We start from the raw sequence: 18,891 nt of genomic DNA, 5'->3' as shown, positions 1-18,891 counted from the left end.
TCAGCAGTGTGTTGTGAATGGGTGTGTAGAGGGATGCCCTTGGGGGAGAAAAGAGCTCTCTTAAAAGCATTTTTTCCTCCTGAATCAAGGCATTTAGAAAAAGTCTTATTGGTTTGAATGTGTGTGTTGGGGTGGGGGGGCAGTGAGACTGGGAGCAGCATGTGTGTCTTGGTTCCTCCACTGTGTCTGCAGCTACCAGCTTGTTTGCAACTCATCTGCTGAGACGGATCTCAGGCTTAAATCCCAGTTTCCTGCTAATCCATGGAGTGGGCCCACTATGATACTGTACCTTGTTCACACTACACAATTTTAGCCCTGATTTTCCACCCGTTTATGGTTGTGGGAGATTACAGACAAAAGGACCGGAAAAGAGGCAATTCAGCATTTGCTGGAGCATTGGGAGACGCATGCGAACAGACTCCCTGATTTGCCACAGAATCTTCCCAGTTATCTAGGGGGCTGAATGTTGAGACCTGAGCGCTGTAAGCTACAGCCGTGACAGCCAATGAGAGCGCAAGACAGATTGTGAGGGGGAACCTGTGGGAGGGGTTGTTAAAAAAAATGTAGTTTTAAGACCGGATAGGCTGGTCAGATAGCTGATCTTCTGAACTACTATTTAAAGATTCTTGATTCAGGTCCCAAGTTGTGTCAAGGTGGGTGTACACTGCAGGATTTTAGAAATACACACAGCACGACTAGATTGATCCTGACGTATTGCCTTGGATGTGCAGACTTATGGTCATGCCTCAGCCTGCTTGCTCACACAATGTGCCTGGCACCTGCAGACCGTTTTGGATATTGAATAAAGATTAGTTTGAAAGCTGTGTCTTGAAGAAGAACTTAATGAAGTTAAAATTGTTGAAAAAGTTCTACAAGTTTATAAAGTGTTTTATAAAGCCAGTGTTTCTCTTTTTCTTATCTGTCATGAAAGGTGTGTGTGAAAAAAAATGCCCTTAAGTTGGGGAAACCACTGTGGGAGTGTGTAATGAGTCGGCAGACCAAAACTCTGAATTCTGATGGACGATGAAACTGAAATCTGAGCTGTGTTTGAAATGTATGGCGGGGCTGAAATACGCTGGTCCAGCTTGATGCCAACATTCCACTCACACAAAGACAGCTCATCTGGCTCACGGTGAGGGGGAGCCTCTGCAAATTTAACTCTCCTTCTATGATATAACCTACGGGGTTTTCCCCTTCCTTGTTCGTCTCGGTTTTGTTCAAGATTTCAAGTGTGGACAACAAGGGGATCAGTGGACATGTCCCCATGCGTCTCCCCTAAAGATCAAAGAAACACAAGCGTCTGCGTGTCCGGATGGGGGATGCTAACTACTTTATTGTTGTTGTTGTTGTTTGCTGAGTTGAGCTGACTGTAGCCAGACAGCTCGCAATCTATCATTATGTACAATTTATGGCATTCTATTTATTTCCACAGCATTTATTTTTCCTTAGGCAAAGAGTAAAATCTACAAAGCTTAAAAGCCTGGTGCTAACATCAGTAGAGCTGTAACATTGCTACTGATAGTGATTTACACCCATAGAAGCAGAGGGTGAGCGAGTGTCTCAAAGTTCCTGATTGATTTTCAGTCTTTTTTTTTCAGCTTTCAGGGACACTTGTGATTCTGTCTGTGATGGCTGAAATATGCTGAGCACGCTCGTGTGATGACACAGCTGTTGCATCCTGTTTTAATCAGCTGGAGCTGGAGCACTGACCAACAGGTCTCTGGTCCTGTGTTGCTGCTCTATTTTATTCCCCTCCTGGTGAAGACACTTCAAAAAGAAAAAGAAAAAGAAAAAAAAAGAAAAAGACAGAATTGGATACAAAAATTAGTCCAGTTAGTCTACAAATGATTCAAATGAATACCTCATATACCAGTGGCAATGCAATCCAGTGTTAGATTTTTTTTTTTCCCCATTACACATTAAAATAGATAAATCAGTGTGAAACATATCCTGTTGTTTAAAATGATTAAAATGCCCACAGTGAAGCTGATAATGGCTTTGAAAAATACTGGCAATGTAAACAGCAGGAGTAGAAATCTCCTCCTTAGTCACCACAGTTGGCCTGCAGCTGCACTCAACACAGATGGAGCTGGTGCAGCAGGTCAGGAGGCCTGCTGCACTCAGTGTGCTAACACAATGTTTTGGCTATCTGTCCGTCTGTCTGTCTGTCTATACATATATGTTTATGTTTAAATATATATGTATTATATATGTATGTATATATTTTTTATATCCATGTATTCCTTGATAGCTGTGAAATGATACTTTGTGGTGGAAATATCAATGAAATCGTTTGTATACATCTGTACTCTACCCACTTGCTAAAAATAGCAAGAGCTGAGAGCTTCCTTTGAAACCCCAGTGTCTAAAATTATTGTGGGTGTACACTCAAAAGGGAATAATGTTTAAGGATTTTCTGAAACCTTTTTTTTTTTTTTTTTTGAGGAAAATATTCCATTTTGCATGAAAGCAGTCAGTGATATGAAGTTTTTCTCTTCTATTTTTAACTTTCCCTCCACCAGTCAGTATCATCCTAACCTGTCATGCTGTCTTTTATCACAGCGCTCAGTAGCTGTTGGATGAAGCTCAGGCAGGAAATGAAACTCTTGACCTGTTGGCTGTTTCTAATTCTGGCTGAGCGAGTGTGGATCACAAATGCTTGTTGCTGGTGTGGTAAATCGTGGTGTACTTTTAGAGGGGGGTTTCTATGTCACTTTGTGTCTTCCCTTTTCTCTTCATTCACAGACCAATTATTTGCAGTTGAGGTTAAAGATATTTCTCACCATATTGTTTGATCTAAGCTTTATAAATCTTTTTTCTGGAAATCTATACACCTGACATGTGATGTTTGAATGGACCAGTGGCTTTTTGCATCTTTAAGAAAACGGGAGAGGAGCAATGGCTTATCTTCTTCATAAAGGTTCCCTCAACCATGGCTGAAATAGCCATATTATTGCTTTTATACTCACCAGAGTCCCAGATATGTAGGAAAACCAAATGCCATCCATCTGTGTACGTAAATCAGCTGGCTGACTTTCACAGCTGTCTCCAGGATGTCATCTTATGTACAATTCCAAAGTGATCCTGAAATAAGCGTATTGTCCTACTGTTATGTATAAATTCATGCTTTGTCATGTCAGGTCTTTCCGCAAGATACTATCACAAGTATTGGTAAGCAAGTTTGACAAAAGAAACAAAGAAACCTGGAGTAACAAACTCTGCCGGCTTGTCCGTTGTGGTCGAAGTAAGGTCTGGAAGAGATTTAACAACTGTAGATGGAGGTCATGAGCGGAACTCGTCCCCACAGACCACACACAGAAGGGCCCGCTGGTGCTGATGTGGCTGGCAGCAGGGAGAGAAGCAGAGGGCGGCGTTCACCGTCTGAAGCCTCATTCACACATGTAGCCTTTCCCAGAGGTGCTCCAGCAATTTCCCTGAGTTCATGTGAGAGTCAGAATCAAATTTCTGGGAAATCTGCACTTGATATTTCCCAACCCAAGATCTAGTAACCTTGCAGGGGATATGCCAAGAATGCTGTGTTGTGAGTGAAAGCAGGAACATTACTGGAAAGAGCCTATTCCTGCTCTCCACAGGACATCTTGGCCCACCTAAAACTGGCATTGCTGTGTAAATGTGAACAGGGGGGAGACAGAGCTGCACGTGTGACTAGTAAAAATTACCTGTGGTGCCTGGAAGGATTTCCTGGTAATTTATTTGGAATAAAGATTTTATTTTCATTCCATTCGCGGTCTTAAAAATGACACATAGATCTTAAGATCACAAAATAGGAATTTCCTAGACATTGAACAGAGAAATTAGGAGGCAGTTTTTGTGCGTGTATTTCCATTATGTCTGAGGGGAGACGGTGGACAAAGCTAGAAATATCGTGTTCCTGCATGTGCTTGTTGAACAGGTGGTTTGATGCCTAAATACTTTCTTTTGACTTTTCCTTTTTGAAGCTTTTATCGCAGTGACGAGTGTAGTTTTCCTCAACTCACCACGGCCAAGCTGCTCTCTGACTACTGTTTGCTCCTTGCGTGTGTGTTTGTCTTTCATTAGCTATATATTTAAGTGTCTGGCAGTTGATTTTGATAATGTTACAAGCAGAAGGTAAAGTGTCATCAGTTATGTTCATTGTTTGGTTCAAGCGGGACTGTCGTTTCATGCCAGACTGGTTTGTTCTCTCAATCCAGAGAGAAGACACAGTTTGGCCAGCAAGCCGGCCTCCACCTCGCCCTTCCCTGTGTTGGGCAGAAACCGGAGTACCGGCAGTGGGCTTGGACCTGGACTGGGCTCTGGGTCTGTAGCTGGAGTGGCAAGTGGAGGGATTCTTGGCCGAACTTCCACTGCTGGATCCAGCTTATCTTCCTCTTCAGCGTCATCGTCCTCCAATCCCAAACTCCTCAAACCAGCCAAAGAGAAGCTGCCAGGCATTCCACGAAGACCTACCTTTCCCCACTTCAGGATGCTCCAGCCAGACAAGATGTAAGTTTGACCGCATCACTGTTAGTATTGTCTGGTGATACAGATTGAAATTTTGGAGATGGGCTGTCAGGTACGCAATGTCGAGATCGTATGCTGATTCTGAAGTTCTTCACTCATCAGTTGACTTTGTGCTCAAATGGGATATCAGAATGATGGTCCAGATGCTATTCCTTAGTTGGCACAGGACCATTAAAATAATGAAACACGAGAGAAGCCATCAATCCTTACTTACAGTTTAAATGCATTTCTTCCAATATGTTCAAAGTTAAAATGTTAGTATTTTGTGCTCTTATTTTAATAACAGGTGCCATGCGGTTTGCTAAGACCGAATGACAAAAGTTTAAATACGATATCAACAAAAACAATAATAAGAGCTCTGATACCGGAATCAGAATTGGATTGGAGCTGCAAAAAAAATGCGGATCAGAGCGTCTCTACTTCAAATCACCTCAGTTTTGATTTGAACTCAAATGATAAAGATGTAGCAAGTGTGTTGCTTAAGTCCTCATTGATAATTTCACATGATTATCTCACAGCATTGAAAGCCTGACAGCCATACATGCTGCATTGACTCCTATCACAACACTGTGACATACTGTATGGCCCAGTGAAATGTCTGGAGAGGATGAAGAAATAGAAACCACATAGACCTGCTGATAGCTGTGATTAATGTGGTGATCACAAGGTCCTCTTCAGTTGTTTTGCCTTTGTTTAACTGTATAATACTACCTTGATTTATATAGAACATCTAATGCAAGAAGTGCTCTTCAGTGTAGTTTATGATACATGCATGAATACACGTGGCTGAGGGAGTACAGGACTTTTATAAATACATGACATGCCGATTTAAAATGCCATATTTGAATATCACTCTAATTAGGCCGGTTCACAACAAGCTGATGGTCAAAGATGCGATTCATCGGTTTTACATTTTGTAATAGCAAGTACGATGCAACACATGACAGGAACGGTAACATCTATAAAACAGAACTATAGCAATGTAGGAACAATACAGTATTGGTGCCAAATTTCTGTCAGATGCAAGAAAAAAATCTTAGTGGATTTACTATCATTCACGAATCAAATCAATTTTATTTACCGAGGCCAAAATCTTGAATCACAATTTGTCACAAGGAGAAGGAGGAGACGCAGCACTTTTTTTTTTTTTTTTAAAGTAGAGTCCGTTTCATGGTCCAGTGCAGCATGTAAACACAACGTTCATGTAAATCAAGCCCCTCCTCCCAGACTGAACAGCACCAGAAGCTTCCTTCCCCCAGCCCCTCAGTCACTGGTCGCTGGCTAGGCAAGCTAAACACCGACAAGGACAGGCTAAATGTGGGTTAGCACAAGCAAACAAGGGGTGTTTGTCCCCTACCTGCTCAGCAGCAAGCACGCCAACCCTGCATTGCTCTAAATCCCCAGCGTCTCCTTCAGTGCTCAAAAGCAGGTGAAAGCCAAACTGAGATTCACTCATGTTCTGGAAGGAGCTTCATCTTCAGCTTCACCTCAGTGGGGATGCATTTCCTTTTCTATATTGCCATGTGCACATCCGCAGTTTTCTGACAAACTAATATTGTCTAGTTGCTGTATTCGATGTCACTTGGGCGCTGTCATTGGCAGGGGGTTATGTACCGACTCCCTGACCGGAAGCATCCCGACAAAACATAAACGTAAGATAGTCATCACCACACCACATTTTTAGAGGCCAACAAGTGGTGATTGAACCAGATTAACTTTTAAGTCCATATTCTTTTTAAGGAAAATGATGCATATTCTACCTTTGTCTTGTGTGTTTGACTAATTCTGCATCATCAGAGTTATCTTTTGTCCCTCCAGCCCCATCCATATGTGCACATTTTTCTCTTACCATGCGTTTCTCACTGGCTCTCTGTGTCTAACTCTCAGCTTCGTCCTTGCTGCCCTCTTCATTTCTGTCGCCTTCTCTTCCAGCCTCACCCCGGCTGTCAAGGTGGAGAAGATGCATCTGAATGTGGACTCGTCAGCTAAACTGGTGCAGGCCACCTCTGCTCCCGCCACCACCTCATCCTCTTCCACATCCTCTTCTAGCACCACTGTGAGCTCCAACACTACCACCATCACCACCTCCTCATCATCAGCCCTTAAACCAGGCCTTAACTGTCCCTCCATACCAAAGCCTCCCTTATTGGCCCCGGGTCAGATCCCCAACGGAAAGGGCCACCTCTCAGTCCTCTCAGAGAAGAAGCAGGACGGCAGCAGCAGTGCCAGTAGCAGGCGCCACCTTAACAAGAAAGTGGCAGGTCAGTTTATTTATGGCATGTAGTTTCATAACTTTTGAGACTTTATTTTATAAAACATGTTTTTACACAACACAAAGGAGGAAAAACTAAGGGCAGTTGATTTGTTATGGTGTAAGGTAAGTCAGTCCTCTTCTTTCTCACGACTTTCCTGTTCCTTTGCTTAGAACGCGAGTTCAATCCAGATATCCACTGTGGTGTTATGGATGTGACAGCACGGAAACCATGCACAAGATCCTTAACATGCAAGGTAAAGTAGTCTTTGTAGCTATCTCTGTATATGTAGAACTTTAAATAATTATAGTATTTAAAGGACTATGTTGTTGAGATTAATTTCATTGTATTATGTAATGAAATCCCATGAAAAAACAGGTCACTCATTCAACTGTAGATTTGTTACAATTCTAGGAGCAGAAAGATTTTTGTAGAATGGACAAAATTACAAATCTGTTGAATGTAACAAGCAACGCTTTTTAAAATACTTCTGAGACAAAGACTACATTAAGTGTGCACCATATGCCTGTATTAATCAACGGCTTCATGTTTTGGTCACTTGACACATATCTGACACAGACGACAGCCGGCTGCAGCCCTGTGCTATTCCCAGTGTGCTGTGATTATGCCTCTCAATAAAAGAACGCTTCTTTTCATTTCATTATAAACTGTGATTCGAAAGTGGAGTGTTACAGCCACAGAACAGTTGCGGGGTTTTTATTTGCCCTCATTAGTAGAGCGAGGGAGACCACCAGGAGAATGCAAACCTTTTATCATCTGCACCTGTATTTTACTGATTTGTGGCGGGGTCCAAAACATATGAGGAACCATCCTATTGAACAGCCAGTTCTGAGTCAGGTAACGCACTGGTATTCTTTATATGGTGTTGAAAAAGCATCAACAGGGCAGAGAATTTCATCTGCGCATGAATAAAAAAGCAACTGATAATAATAATTGTTATCCTGCCATATTGGGTTATTTTCAGCCACAATTATGTACTGTTGTGATCTGGTTATGGGCAAAGACCACTATTTGTGTCACATCCCTTAAACATGGTTCTGGAGTGAGGCATCTTGGGCTGTAAGGATAATAGACAATAATCCTGAAATTTGACCTTTCCACTGTCGCCAGACACATTCCTTAAGCCAGCGGAGGGCGGTGCCAGGGCGGAGGAAACGCTTTGACACGTTGCTGGCAGAGCACAAGAACAGAGCAAGGGACCGGGAGAGGGAGAGAGAACTCCACCAAACCCATTCCCAGCAACCCCCCCCTCTCAGGGACCCACACCCCTCCCCACACCTCACCGCTTCTCATGATGCCCACCAGGTGGCTCATGGCAACGGTCCCGCCCCAGACGCCACAAAGCCTTTGCTATCCAGCAAGCCCAGATTTCACAGCCCTGGTCTTCCACGGTGAGTGCTCGTCAAGTTCGTGTTGATGCCTGACACACATGGTTACAATTGAGAATTTGACCCATTGGTATGGTTCTCAACCATTTGCCAATTACCTTGGCTTTCTCTCTGACCCTACATGAAACAGCAATCACGGGGGTGGTACCCCCGGAGACCCTGCAGTAGTCCACGAGTCACCGCATCATCCCCAAAGTGCTCCTGACAGTTTTTCCCGACCCTCCAGTGATGAGGGAGAGAATGAGGAGCGGGAGGAGAACACTGACAAACTGGACTGTCACTATTCAGGTTATCACCCTCGACCGGTAGCTGTAAGTCCTCTCAGCCATCACTACTCTCACCACTACGCTTCTTCATTGTAATGCACCACGCAATTGATTGCAGATTTTTGATGTGTTTAAACCAAAATGTATGTATGAGACCTAAGTTGTTTAATCACTAATTAAAGAGAATCATTGTTGATTACATTAAACTGGTCATTGATGACCCCTTTCTGTTTCCAGTACTGTACCTTTGGAAGTCGACTGTTTGGGAGAGGCTGTTACTCCTTTGACCGGCGATGGGACAGAGTGCGGTGTGCCCTCACCACAATGATGGATAAGCACGTCAACTCTCAGATGTGGAAGTAAGTCTGTCCTCCTCAGGTGTGATGCTACTTAAAGCAATGTAATAATGGAATATTTGGCTATTCTGTCTACTGGTGAGATAATATTTGTAGCTAACGAATGATGTCCTCACTTGTTGCAGAAAAATCCCCTTGGCCTTGGAAAACACCACCTCCTTTGCACCTACGCATAGGACAAGCACAAATTCCCACAGTAGCACTCCCTCTTCAGGCTTCCTGGGCCCCCCTGCCACCTTGCCCCAGACTCCCTACAGCCAATCTTATGAGGGCAAGTCAGTGCTCTCCTATGGGACCACCTTAAATGCCCGCAGCTCCCCACAGGGAGGGGCTGAGCACCCGGCCTACGGCACCACACAGGCCCGACAAGTGTCTTCGTCGCCGCAGATGCCTTCAGCCCACTTGTCCTCATCCTCTTCTTCTTCAACTCCTTCCCTAGCCTCAGGCCGGGCGCTTAAGTCCCGCTCCTCCAGCAGCAGCACTACCAAGTCATCGTCGTCCTTCAGGCCCAAGGAGATCTCCTCTGGCTCCTCCACACCTGTCAACCCCAACTCAGCTGGTGGGGGCAGCAGCGGAGCTAGCAGTAACAGTAGTAGCTCTAACTTCAGCTCGGGGAAGAAAAGAAAGAACAGCTCTATCCTCTCTTCATCCCATGGCTCCTCTGAGTCCTCTTCTAATGCCAACTACTCTTCCTCCTCCTCCTCCTCCTTCAAGAAGAATTGTGCAAACGTCGGCAGCTCAGGGAGCACCCACCACCACAGTTCATTAGGATCTTCATCCTCATCTTCATTATCCTCCTCCCACAGTGGAGTTCACAGTGTGGGGCTTAACTGTGGCCCCACCGTGCGGACCAACTCCCTTAGCCTCAAGGCTGAGCCTTCCGGAGGTTCGGCTGGTGGCTCCTCCGGGCCGTCAGCACGAGGTCCTCCCTCAGGCAGTCCTGCAGAGTCCATCAAGCGCATGAGTGTGGTAATGAACAGCAGTGACTCCACCCTTTCTCTGGGGCCTTTTGTGCACCACCAATCCTCATCTGACCACCACACCAGTTTCAGCCACCACTCCTCAGACGGGCGCCTAGAGGGCAAGAAGCGCAAGAGCTCTCCTGCCTCCAGTGGCATTAACAGTGGAGGTGGGGGAGGAGTGCTAGGAGGAGGAGGGGGACCTGGGACAGGTAGACCCAAGGTGGCCAAGTCACCTGCCATTAACAACATCCATGGGAAGCATGGAAGGAGCATTCCAGGGACACCAGGGCTGCCCAACAACTCTCATTTACATCAGGTGAGTTTCATAGCGTCAGGATGTATTTTGATTGTACATGCAGGCTCCTGCAGGGTCTCCAGAGGGCTTAGATTTGATCAGGATCATCTTGATTTAAATGTGTAGCTGAAAAAAAAATTGGTCGCTAACATCTAGAGCCTAGCAACCGAGAGCAATTTTCTGACCTTTTTGTCAGTATGGCTGTGAAATACGGCTTACATTTTATTCAGAGTGGTCTTAAATGTTATCATTTGACACCTGCAGGAACCCTGGCATGAGTGTGTTGATGGATTTTGATATATGTAGCCTGAAATTGTTAGTATTGATTAGAATGTAGTGGAAATTACTTTGGCCGATTTAAGAGAAGTCAGCATCTTGCCACCGAAAGGATCAAATAACCACCACACTCACATGGTTCTGCTTTCCTCTCCCTCTGCAGCCAAAGGCTCGTCCCTGACAGCGGTGTCCAGCTTCAGTGAGTGGAAGTGGCAAGCAGACCGGGAATAGTCCGGAGCAGTCTGCACACTGTTCTGGACTGCATGAGGCCTTCTAAAATCAAACCCACATTACTCTCAGTTTCCCACAATCCTCAGGGTGGAGATGATCTGGACTGCCCAGTGAAGTCAATGTGGTCCTTACTATTTCTCCCAAAGCCATGTGTGTTGGGGAGGGGCGGTGGCGCTGGATGGGATAAAGTCAAACACGGTGCGTCAGGGGTCTTATGAGCCAGCCGTGGACCTCCCATGCATTGTTGTCCCAGTATTCTGAGAGGTCTTCCTTTCTGGCCCGACGTTGAAGGAACAATAGCAACAGCCATGGGTCTCTGGAACTCATTTGGTTCCAGATTAAGGGCTGGAGCAAGCCGTTGAGATGCTGAGCAACTGGGGAGACACCAAGCCGATCTCTTCCATGTTTGTTAAAGAATGAGTGTGTGAATGTGCGTGCGTGCATTGCAGAGTATTTTTCTCATGTCAGATTCTGCTGGACTACTGGAATTTCCAACTTAATTACACCCCTAGCGCCTGATCTCAGAAGCCTTGGAAGGAGAGCAGGAGAAGCAACAAACTTGCAACACTTTAAATGACACACAATCACCTTGTTTCACTTTTTCATCGGTGCGACTCCGGTGACACGATGAGCAGACCCCCCCCCCCCCCCCCCTCCCGGGCTACATGCGGTAGCTTCTGAAGAGCCAGTAGGGACGACCTGGTCAATTCTTTTATTACCCAGAATAATTATGCAAGTGTTCCTGTTTTGTGATTTCTTATGAGCTTTTTACACTGAACTACAAAGAGTCTTTGTAGATGTAGTGAAGACAGTTGTGCTTTCAAATGTGAAAGGGATGCCTGATGCGCCCATTCGATTGAATATTTTGTCAGAGAAATAGTTTGATCTCTAGGACGCCTGTTCATTTCTGAATCTTTTCATTGTGCAAGATGATAGCCACAGTAGACCTACCCCCAACTGTGAACAGCACTAAATAACTTCTTTGTCCACAGGCACTGCTTAGTTGCTCATAAAGCTCGCCAACTACTTGTTTGTTTGTTTTTTTGGGTTTTTTTTTTTTTTTTTTATGTTTAAGTTGGATAGTCTTGCCTGTGATGCGGCGACAGCTTGTTGCCTGTGTGGATATCAAGAATCTGTGCAAACCCTATTATTGCCACAAAGTTTTCTCTTGAATAGCGTAAGAGAATTACCTTTACCCATAGAGCTGTGTAATCCACAGCTGCTTGTGGGCAGATGTGAATTGTAATGGGTTTTTTGTTTTGTTTTTTGTTTTGTTTTTTCCCCCAAGTAGGGAATCAGGTATGGTACGTCTTAACTGGAGCAAACTTTTATGCACGTTAGCTGTCTTCTGTGGGTATGATTGTCCCTCCAATGTGTAGCCAGGAACCCCAGCTCTGGTCGCCTCGCCGTAACGCTACTCTACGCTGGTGCAGGCTGAGAAAGATCTCACAGTAGAACGGATAGCCAGGCATTAATACTCTATTCCTTTGTCAAAATGGAGTCTTAAATCAGGCAATACTCTCCCATCTCGCTGGGATGTTGCTTATTTAGAGAGGTAGGTTTTATGGTGCGGGATTCATGGAGATAGCTTCATATTTCAACTTTCGGCAAAACCTGTTGATTTCTGGAAACTCCACTGATGTCAGTTAGTGTGGAAAGTAGAGAACTTTTTTTTTTTATTAAACTTTAATTTAGCTTTTTTTTTTCTCTCTCTCTCTCTCTTGTGCATATATGTATCAACCTTATTGAAGTATCCCTATTTGAGAATACATATTTTGTCAAATTGTACATAGTGAAATATGTATTTTTGCACAGGCATTTTTCGTACACGCTGAATTTTTTGGTACAGTTTAAAATAAAATTTAAAAAAAGTCATTATTTATTTAGTAAAACAAGATTTAAAAATAAAAAAGTCAGAGAACTTGATTATTTGAAGTGGTTCACTGCCAAGTCTCTATAATGCAATACGCCTATACGTAGAAGCTGAAGCATCTCATGAATCATGTACTGAGATCCTCTACGGAGCTAAGGTGAAGTGTTGCCACTGTAGCATGTGTCTGTATGACAGAGGACACCTTTATTCACTTTTCAAGGTCTCAATCACATGTGCTTTTACAATACATTTTATGTTGCCTATGTATCAACACAATAACAAGAAAAAAAATGTACATACGCGACCCAATTAGCCTGTGATTTTTGAAATGTCGCGCAGGCTCGAAGCTGTCCAAGACCACCTATGACTTTGTCGATGGTGTACCTTAAACACATTTCATGATTGAAACACTTACGTTCTTTTATAAGGCTGAAGGGACTAACGCAATCACTGCAAGGGAGAGGAACACTTCAGTCTACCTGCTTGCATCATCATTGCCAAACAAAGTAATTTGAATCACAGCTTTTAAAGAAATAGCCGCTTTTCAAAGAAATATCAAATTAAGAAAGTGCCTGAATTTGTTTCACCCTGACTGTTTGAGGACAGTGTTCTTCGGGTTGTTTTACCTTACTTGAATGTTTCAAAGTGTTCAGAGTTTGCTTTTAAATCTGCCTATTAACCCTAAATGTGGTAAAAGGAAAAAAAAAAAAAAAAAAACCTACAAAAAAAAAAACCTGAGCTTGCAAGCTGCCCAGTATGAAACACTTAGTATTGTGCGTTTTTGTGAGGAGGGGAGACAAAGGGTCTAGTTTTCCAGATGAGACGCGAAGATTTTTTTTCTGTCGGCGTGTGGCTTAAGACCCTTCTGGTTTACTGGGAGTTGTACATTTAAACATTCAATCAAGTGTTTTGTTTACCCTGAAACTCCACTGGCATCCTGATTTGCTTCCCTGTTGAGGGAAGAATTTGTAGGGATGTTTTGTTTTTTTTTTAAACTAGCACCATAGACTTGGAATGTGAAAGTGAGAGAGAGAATACAGCTCATGTGTGGGAGGAAAAATGAAATCCACCATTCATATTGCGAAAAAAAAAAAGTGTATAGATTTCTTTTGTATACATCAAAAATCATTTTCAGCTAGACTTATGTATTGGCTGCTATGTAATTCATGAACAAAACATAGGTTAGAATTAATATTTAAAGAAAAGATTGTATAGTATATTTGTTTTGTAACAAGTTTCTGTAAATAAAATAATTTATACTGTTATTTATATGAAATTTTGTCTCTGCCTCTTTCAATAAGCACAAGAGCCTCAGATGCCACGTCAACAGTTAAACAAATTTTTATTATATACACAGTATAAGATTCACTCTGTCAGACAAACTACAGGTGTGTTTATACCAAGAAGAAGAACGAATGATGATACGGCCTCCGGTTACATGTTGATAACTCTCGACAACTTCTGGACTCTGTTGAGCAGCAAGTCGCCCTTCTTAATGGTTTCCTGGTACTGCCAGTTTTTGCTATCAGGTCTGAGGGAAAGAGAAAGGAAAAAAAAAACACGTTATGGAAGTTCCTACTCAGCTGAAGTTATTTTGGTAGCAAGATTTCTTACCTGTTGGTTTCCACGATCTCGTTCACTTTATCAATTTTGCAGTGAAGACGGCCGGCAGCGATGAATCGGGACAGCTCCCTGAGGACAGAAGGAGAGAGTTCAATCAGACAGTTGGAACATAGTTTTCTAAAAACCTGAGCGCAACAGAAATTATGAGCGATCCACTTAATGATCCCAGAGTAAAAGCTGACAAAAACACCGCATAGGTAAATTTCAATGAAGCAGATTTAGAGCCGGTGTCCGTGTGTCCTCCTCTTCATGCTACAGCTGTCAGGCTGATGGTGGCGGCAGCCGCCATCTTTTTCTGAGGGCCGTCATCCTCCCAGTTAAAAGATAAACATCAAAGTAACATCTATTTCCTGTGAGGGGAAAAAAAACAAAAAAACACTGCAGACAAAGACCCTCAGGTTACCTTCCAACACATACTGTCACCTCACTGCTGTATGATGTGATCCAGCTGTACACAGACAATCACCACCTTGCTGCACCAGAAACGGATACAGCCCAGCTTTATGCAGTGCTGTCGAGCCTCAACTTGAGTAAAAGAGTCACTTTCAGACTCAGGTGTGACCGCCACGCAGTAGCGTTGTACTCACTGGTCGATGAACTCTGTGCTGACACCAAAGGCTTCGGCCATGTAGCCCAGGGTCAGGGAGCGGTAGGACTCGAGCAGCTGACTGTAGGCCTGGATCCTCATCTCCCTCACATAGTAACGGTAGTGTGGAGCAAAGAGCCAATCCTTCTTCATCTCTTGTTCAACCATGGCTGTGTGGTACGATAACGATGATGAGGAAACGATTAACGGCCGGGGTCTTCAAGTTACCGCGTGGCTGACAGGTTGTACACCATGTTTTCTAAAATAAAACTCACCCAGAGACTGGAAGAAAACAGAGTAGCGGCACTCGTAGAGGGAGAAAAGATACTGGCGAACAGCAGGCAGACTGTGCAGCACCTCCAAGATCTCTGCTCCTTTTATTACCTGAGGACAAACGGGTTGGAACACTGAATAGCAGCCATCCTGTCACTGCGTGCGGATGCTATGATTATGATACCACCTTGTTCTTCAATAAGTCACTCTTGGAAAGTCTCAAACACACACAGGACCTCTTGCGTACCTTTTCACGGAGGTCAGGCCTTTTGAGGGCGATCATGCAGACGTAGACGGTGTAGGTGACAAACGTCTTGTAGTCCATCAGCTCGTAGGAGGTGAAGGTGGACACTGTATCAAGAAAGAGCTCGGCAGCCTGCTTGAAGTCCCTGATGGCCACGCAGTAGAGACCCTGGTAGACCTTTAGACGATTCCTCCTGTCCCAGTCTCCTCCCTCCTCAATGAGGCTGCGGGTGAGACGTGCAAGAAGGGCGATAAGGAAGAGAAGCTTCTCAGAAGGGTCGTAAATTTTCACAGAGATCGGCGCCTTTATTACCTCTTGGCTTTCTCAGAGTTGCGTGTGATGAGGTCGCTATCCATGTAGAAGAGGCCAATCCTCAGCAGGTAGAAGACAATATCTAGTCTGTGACCCAGAGCTACAGTCTTGTCATACGTCTTTCTGAAGGCTGTTAGGGCGCCCTCCTGTGGAAGCACGAAACAACCGCGTCAATCTGTCCTACCACTGTTCAGGTTTGAGTCCATACAAACAGGTACATCTAAATCTCGGTAAAAGACTGAAAAGGGCATCACAATATAACTTATTCTTTAACTATAAAAATGTTAACGGCGATATGAAATGACAACCAATAAAAACTGTCAGAGCTCAACTCTCATTAGCAGTGAAAGCCACACAAACAGCCCCTGACCCAGATGAGGAGCTTTTAATCCTCACCATTAAATACTAACTACGCCGGTATGGTCGAGAAATTTGAATTTGATTCACATGTCAATACTCCATTGTTAACACAAACTTAATCTACAAAGGTGCAAATAAAAAATAAAAATAAAAAAAGAGCCTTACCCACCAAACAGATTACAATATGGGAAAAAAGCTAGGAATGATATTTTGAGTTGTACACCATAAAGGTGATGATTGCACCAACAACTGAAAACAAAAACTGTCCAAATATTCTCTTGACACTACAAACCTTTGTGGGCCTACGATCACCAAAACTGAGCAGGAATCAGTAAGAAAAGAAACAGCTTGATTCCCAAAATCAGTGATGATGATGATCATGTCACCATATTAAAGTTCTACCTGCCTCGTAATGTTGCCTTAAAAAATATGACCATCAAAAATAATAGAGATAACAATCAACATAAAAAAAACCTCTGGTTTTGCAACCAGTTTTAAAATTGGTGGATATATAGCAGAGGTAGCTTAGAGAGGAAAAACTCTAGACTAGTGCACGTGTAGTATACACTTATATATATATATATAATACAAACTAAACAAACACACATCTTGACCAAGAGGAGGATTTTTGTATTAATGGTTTCATGTGCATCATTTTAGCTAGAATGGTTCAGCAGACCTCAAGAGGTGCAGGGCAGGTCTTGTAATCAGAGGGTCACTGGTTTAATCCCTGGCTCTTTCAAATGCTCTGTTGAAGTTTTTATAATCAAGGCACTGAAGCACTAATGACTGCTGTTGGTGATGGGAACGTGTGTGTACGTGGGTGTGTCAGGGCACATTTCATGTGTTTATCATCCGGCCATATTGATGCAGGGAGAGAGCACACACACAGATCAGGCCAGTTATCCTAAACTTAGATGGCGTGTTAAATATTTAGCTGTGAACTCTGCTACCTGGGGAGGAGGAGGAGGAGGAAGGGTTGAGGGGTGCTACCTTGTCTCCGATTCGGATCAGATATTCAGCTTTGGACATCATGGCATCTCTGATCTCGCTCTCTCCGAGGTTCTTCTCTGCATCTTCCAGAACATCATCCAGGCGCTTCAGCTCCTCCTCGTTGGCCTTCTTCATCTTACTCAGCAGGTCACTGTCCAGCTGCCACTTCAGCTCCTTACACAGGGTCTCATAATACGGTGCCATATCTGGAGTAGAGATAAGTCGGGCAAATATTGGTGTATAATCACAGTTAGACGGGTCAAAAGCAAACATCATTTACATGAACCAGACAGTGACGCCTCCAAGCATTTTAATATACCTCAACATATTCCCCGTTCAACGACTACCCTTTTCTGTCACCGCTCAATATAAAAATAATTATAATTAAGTTAAGACGGGAAAGTATTGGACATTAACCATCTGTGTTACCCAGTCGTCCAGTGATTCTCGAGGGATCGTTACTTTCTATCTTCTATTAATTAGCAAGCTAAGTTTCCTGCAACGCTACAAATGCAAAAGTGAAGTTGCGGGTTCGAATGTTAGCAGCATTGAAGCAGCCAGCATTGTCCGTGTGAGTAAAAGAAAGTTTGAATTGTGCCGTTGGGTGACCAGGCAGTAGAGGCTAACGAAGTGAAATGCTAACTCACTGTTAGCTTTGATAGCATCCATGAGCTCCGTCTTCACTTTAACATCCTGTCGGTGACCATCCATTGTGAGCAGAAACTTGAGCTGCGCTATCCGAAGATCGGGGTTCTTGGGAAGACCCTCTTCCTCCAGATTCTCTAGCGGCATTTTTTGGCAAAAATTGTACGAGCTAAAACGCAAAAACTAAAGGCTGTCTTTGTGTGCACAGGAACCTGCTAGTCTACGATGACTACGGAAAACACCGAACTGTTGTTTCCGCCGGGCTGTCAGTCAACGAGGGGCAGACAAGAGCGGAGGCTCCCATTTACCAAGTCTATTGCCCCCTGCTGGACATGACTGCGAACAACAGCTCGCATCAGCACACTGCCGGTATTTTACTGGAAGTGTATTAGTTTTATACTGTCCAAGTCTCCAATGATGAATTTATTTATTGGGTATTTTATCGGTTTTGAAATAAATCTACAAGAAACCAATAATAGCAACTGAAAAAATAGCAATTAAAAGGATATCTCGTCGGTGACCCAAAGCCACTCTTGTCATATTTCACAAATGTCTTTCTGTAACAATATGTTATAATACCAGTAATATAAAAAAACAGAATGATTAAACACTTTTTTTTTACCATAGAGGAAAACATGATCTAAACGTCTAATACTGAACGATCTCAATTGATTTTGTTAACAAATAAACCAGGATTGATAACTTTATGGAAAAATTGTTAAAAAAAAAAAAAAAGCACTGTCACCTCACAGCAGGAAGGTTCCAGGTTCGAGCCCCGGCTCCAGCACAGGATCTTTCTGTGTGGAGTCTCCATGTTCTCCCTGTTCCTGTGTGGGTTCTCTCTGGTACTCCAGCTTCCTCCCACAGTCTAAAGACATCAAGAGAGGACGAGGCTGATTGATTCTCTAAATTGACCGTAGATGTGACTGTGAGTGTGAATGGTTGTCTGTCTCTATGTGTTGGTCCTGTGATGGACTGGTGACCTCTCCAGGGTGAACCCCACCTGGGATAGGCTCCAGCCCCCCCAACCAACCCCTTGACAGGAAGTGGTAGGAAATGGATGGATGGATATTCTTCTCAAAAAGCGCAGATAAAAAAATAATTTTTTTTTTCAGTGGCATAATATTGATCACACACGATTATTTTCATGAGGGGGATTTGAACAACATCTAAGGGAGGGCACAGAGGTACTTGTTTAAAAAAATTAGCAATTCAACTTTAGAAAGATAAACCCTCTAATAGACCTTCCTACCTGACTGAAAACATATGGTACCTGAACACACCATCAGAACCTGCTTGGCGATATGAATTTGGGACATGATAGCTTTTGTTCAAGCTAAAATGGTTATAAATTGCACAAATTTGCATCATCATTTTCTTGTTATTATTTCTAAGAGCATGTATACAGTGTTAAATTCTAAATGTTTTGATG

The 18,891-nt window shown here is 43.5% G+C and overlaps 2 protein-coding genes across 6 annotated transcripts in view; one reads left to right on the top strand and one right to left on the bottom strand.

Annotated features, from left to right (window-relative positions):
- Window positions 1-13,837, top strand: part of atxn7 (ataxin 7) — a 35,130-nt gene extending 21,293 nt beyond the window's left edge. For 4 of the 5 annotated variants that reach the window (XM_086198678.1, XM_086198679.1, XM_086198681.1 and 1 more), the window contains 8 exons: window positions 4,194-4,485; window positions 6,436-6,764; window positions 6,929-7,011; window positions 7,887-8,167; window positions 8,295-8,475; window positions 8,668-8,789; window positions 8,912-10,064; window positions 10,483-13,836. In XM_086198678.1, coding sequence (XP_086054804.1) covers window positions 4,194-4,485; window positions 6,436-6,764; window positions 6,929-7,011; window positions 7,887-8,167; window positions 8,295-8,475; window positions 8,668-8,789; window positions 8,912-10,064; window positions 10,483-10,500 — 2,459 coding nt within the window. In that variant the 3' untranslated portion in view covers window positions 10,501-13,836. Of the gene's footprint in view, window positions 1-4,193; window positions 4,486-6,435; window positions 6,765-6,928; window positions 7,012-7,886; window positions 8,168-8,294; window positions 8,476-8,667; window positions 8,790-8,911; window positions 10,065-10,482 lie in introns of all 5 variants that reach the window. The other variant, XM_086198680.1, reaches the window with a different exon arrangement.
- Window positions 13,078-17,732, bottom strand: psmd6 (proteasome 26S subunit, non-ATPase 6). Its single transcript, XM_086198683.1, has 8 exons — window positions 17,462-17,732; window positions 16,815-17,020; window positions 15,462-15,607; window positions 15,153-15,372; window positions 14,908-15,016; window positions 14,634-14,802; window positions 14,038-14,115; window positions 13,078-13,954 (listed from the first exon to the last, which is right to left on the bottom strand). Exons 1-8 carry the CDS (start codon window positions 17,604-17,606, stop codon window positions 13,858-13,860), a joined length of 1,170 nt encoding a protein of 389 aa, XP_086054809.1. The 5' UTR covers window positions 17,607-17,732; the 3' UTR covers window positions 13,078-13,857.
- Window positions 17,733-18,891: the final 1,159 nt, after the last annotated feature.

Source organism: Aulostomus chinensis, chromosome 3, assembly GCF_037954235.1.
Source record: "Aulostomus chinensis isolate RoL2024-O1b breed Wild chromosome 3, RoL_Achi_v1.0, whole genome shotgun sequence".
Classification (NCBI taxonomy): Eukaryota; Metazoa; Chordata; class Actinopteri; order Syngnathiformes; family Aulostomidae; genus Aulostomus; species Aulostomus chinensis.
This window is presented reverse-complemented; position numbering and strand designations above follow the sequence as displayed.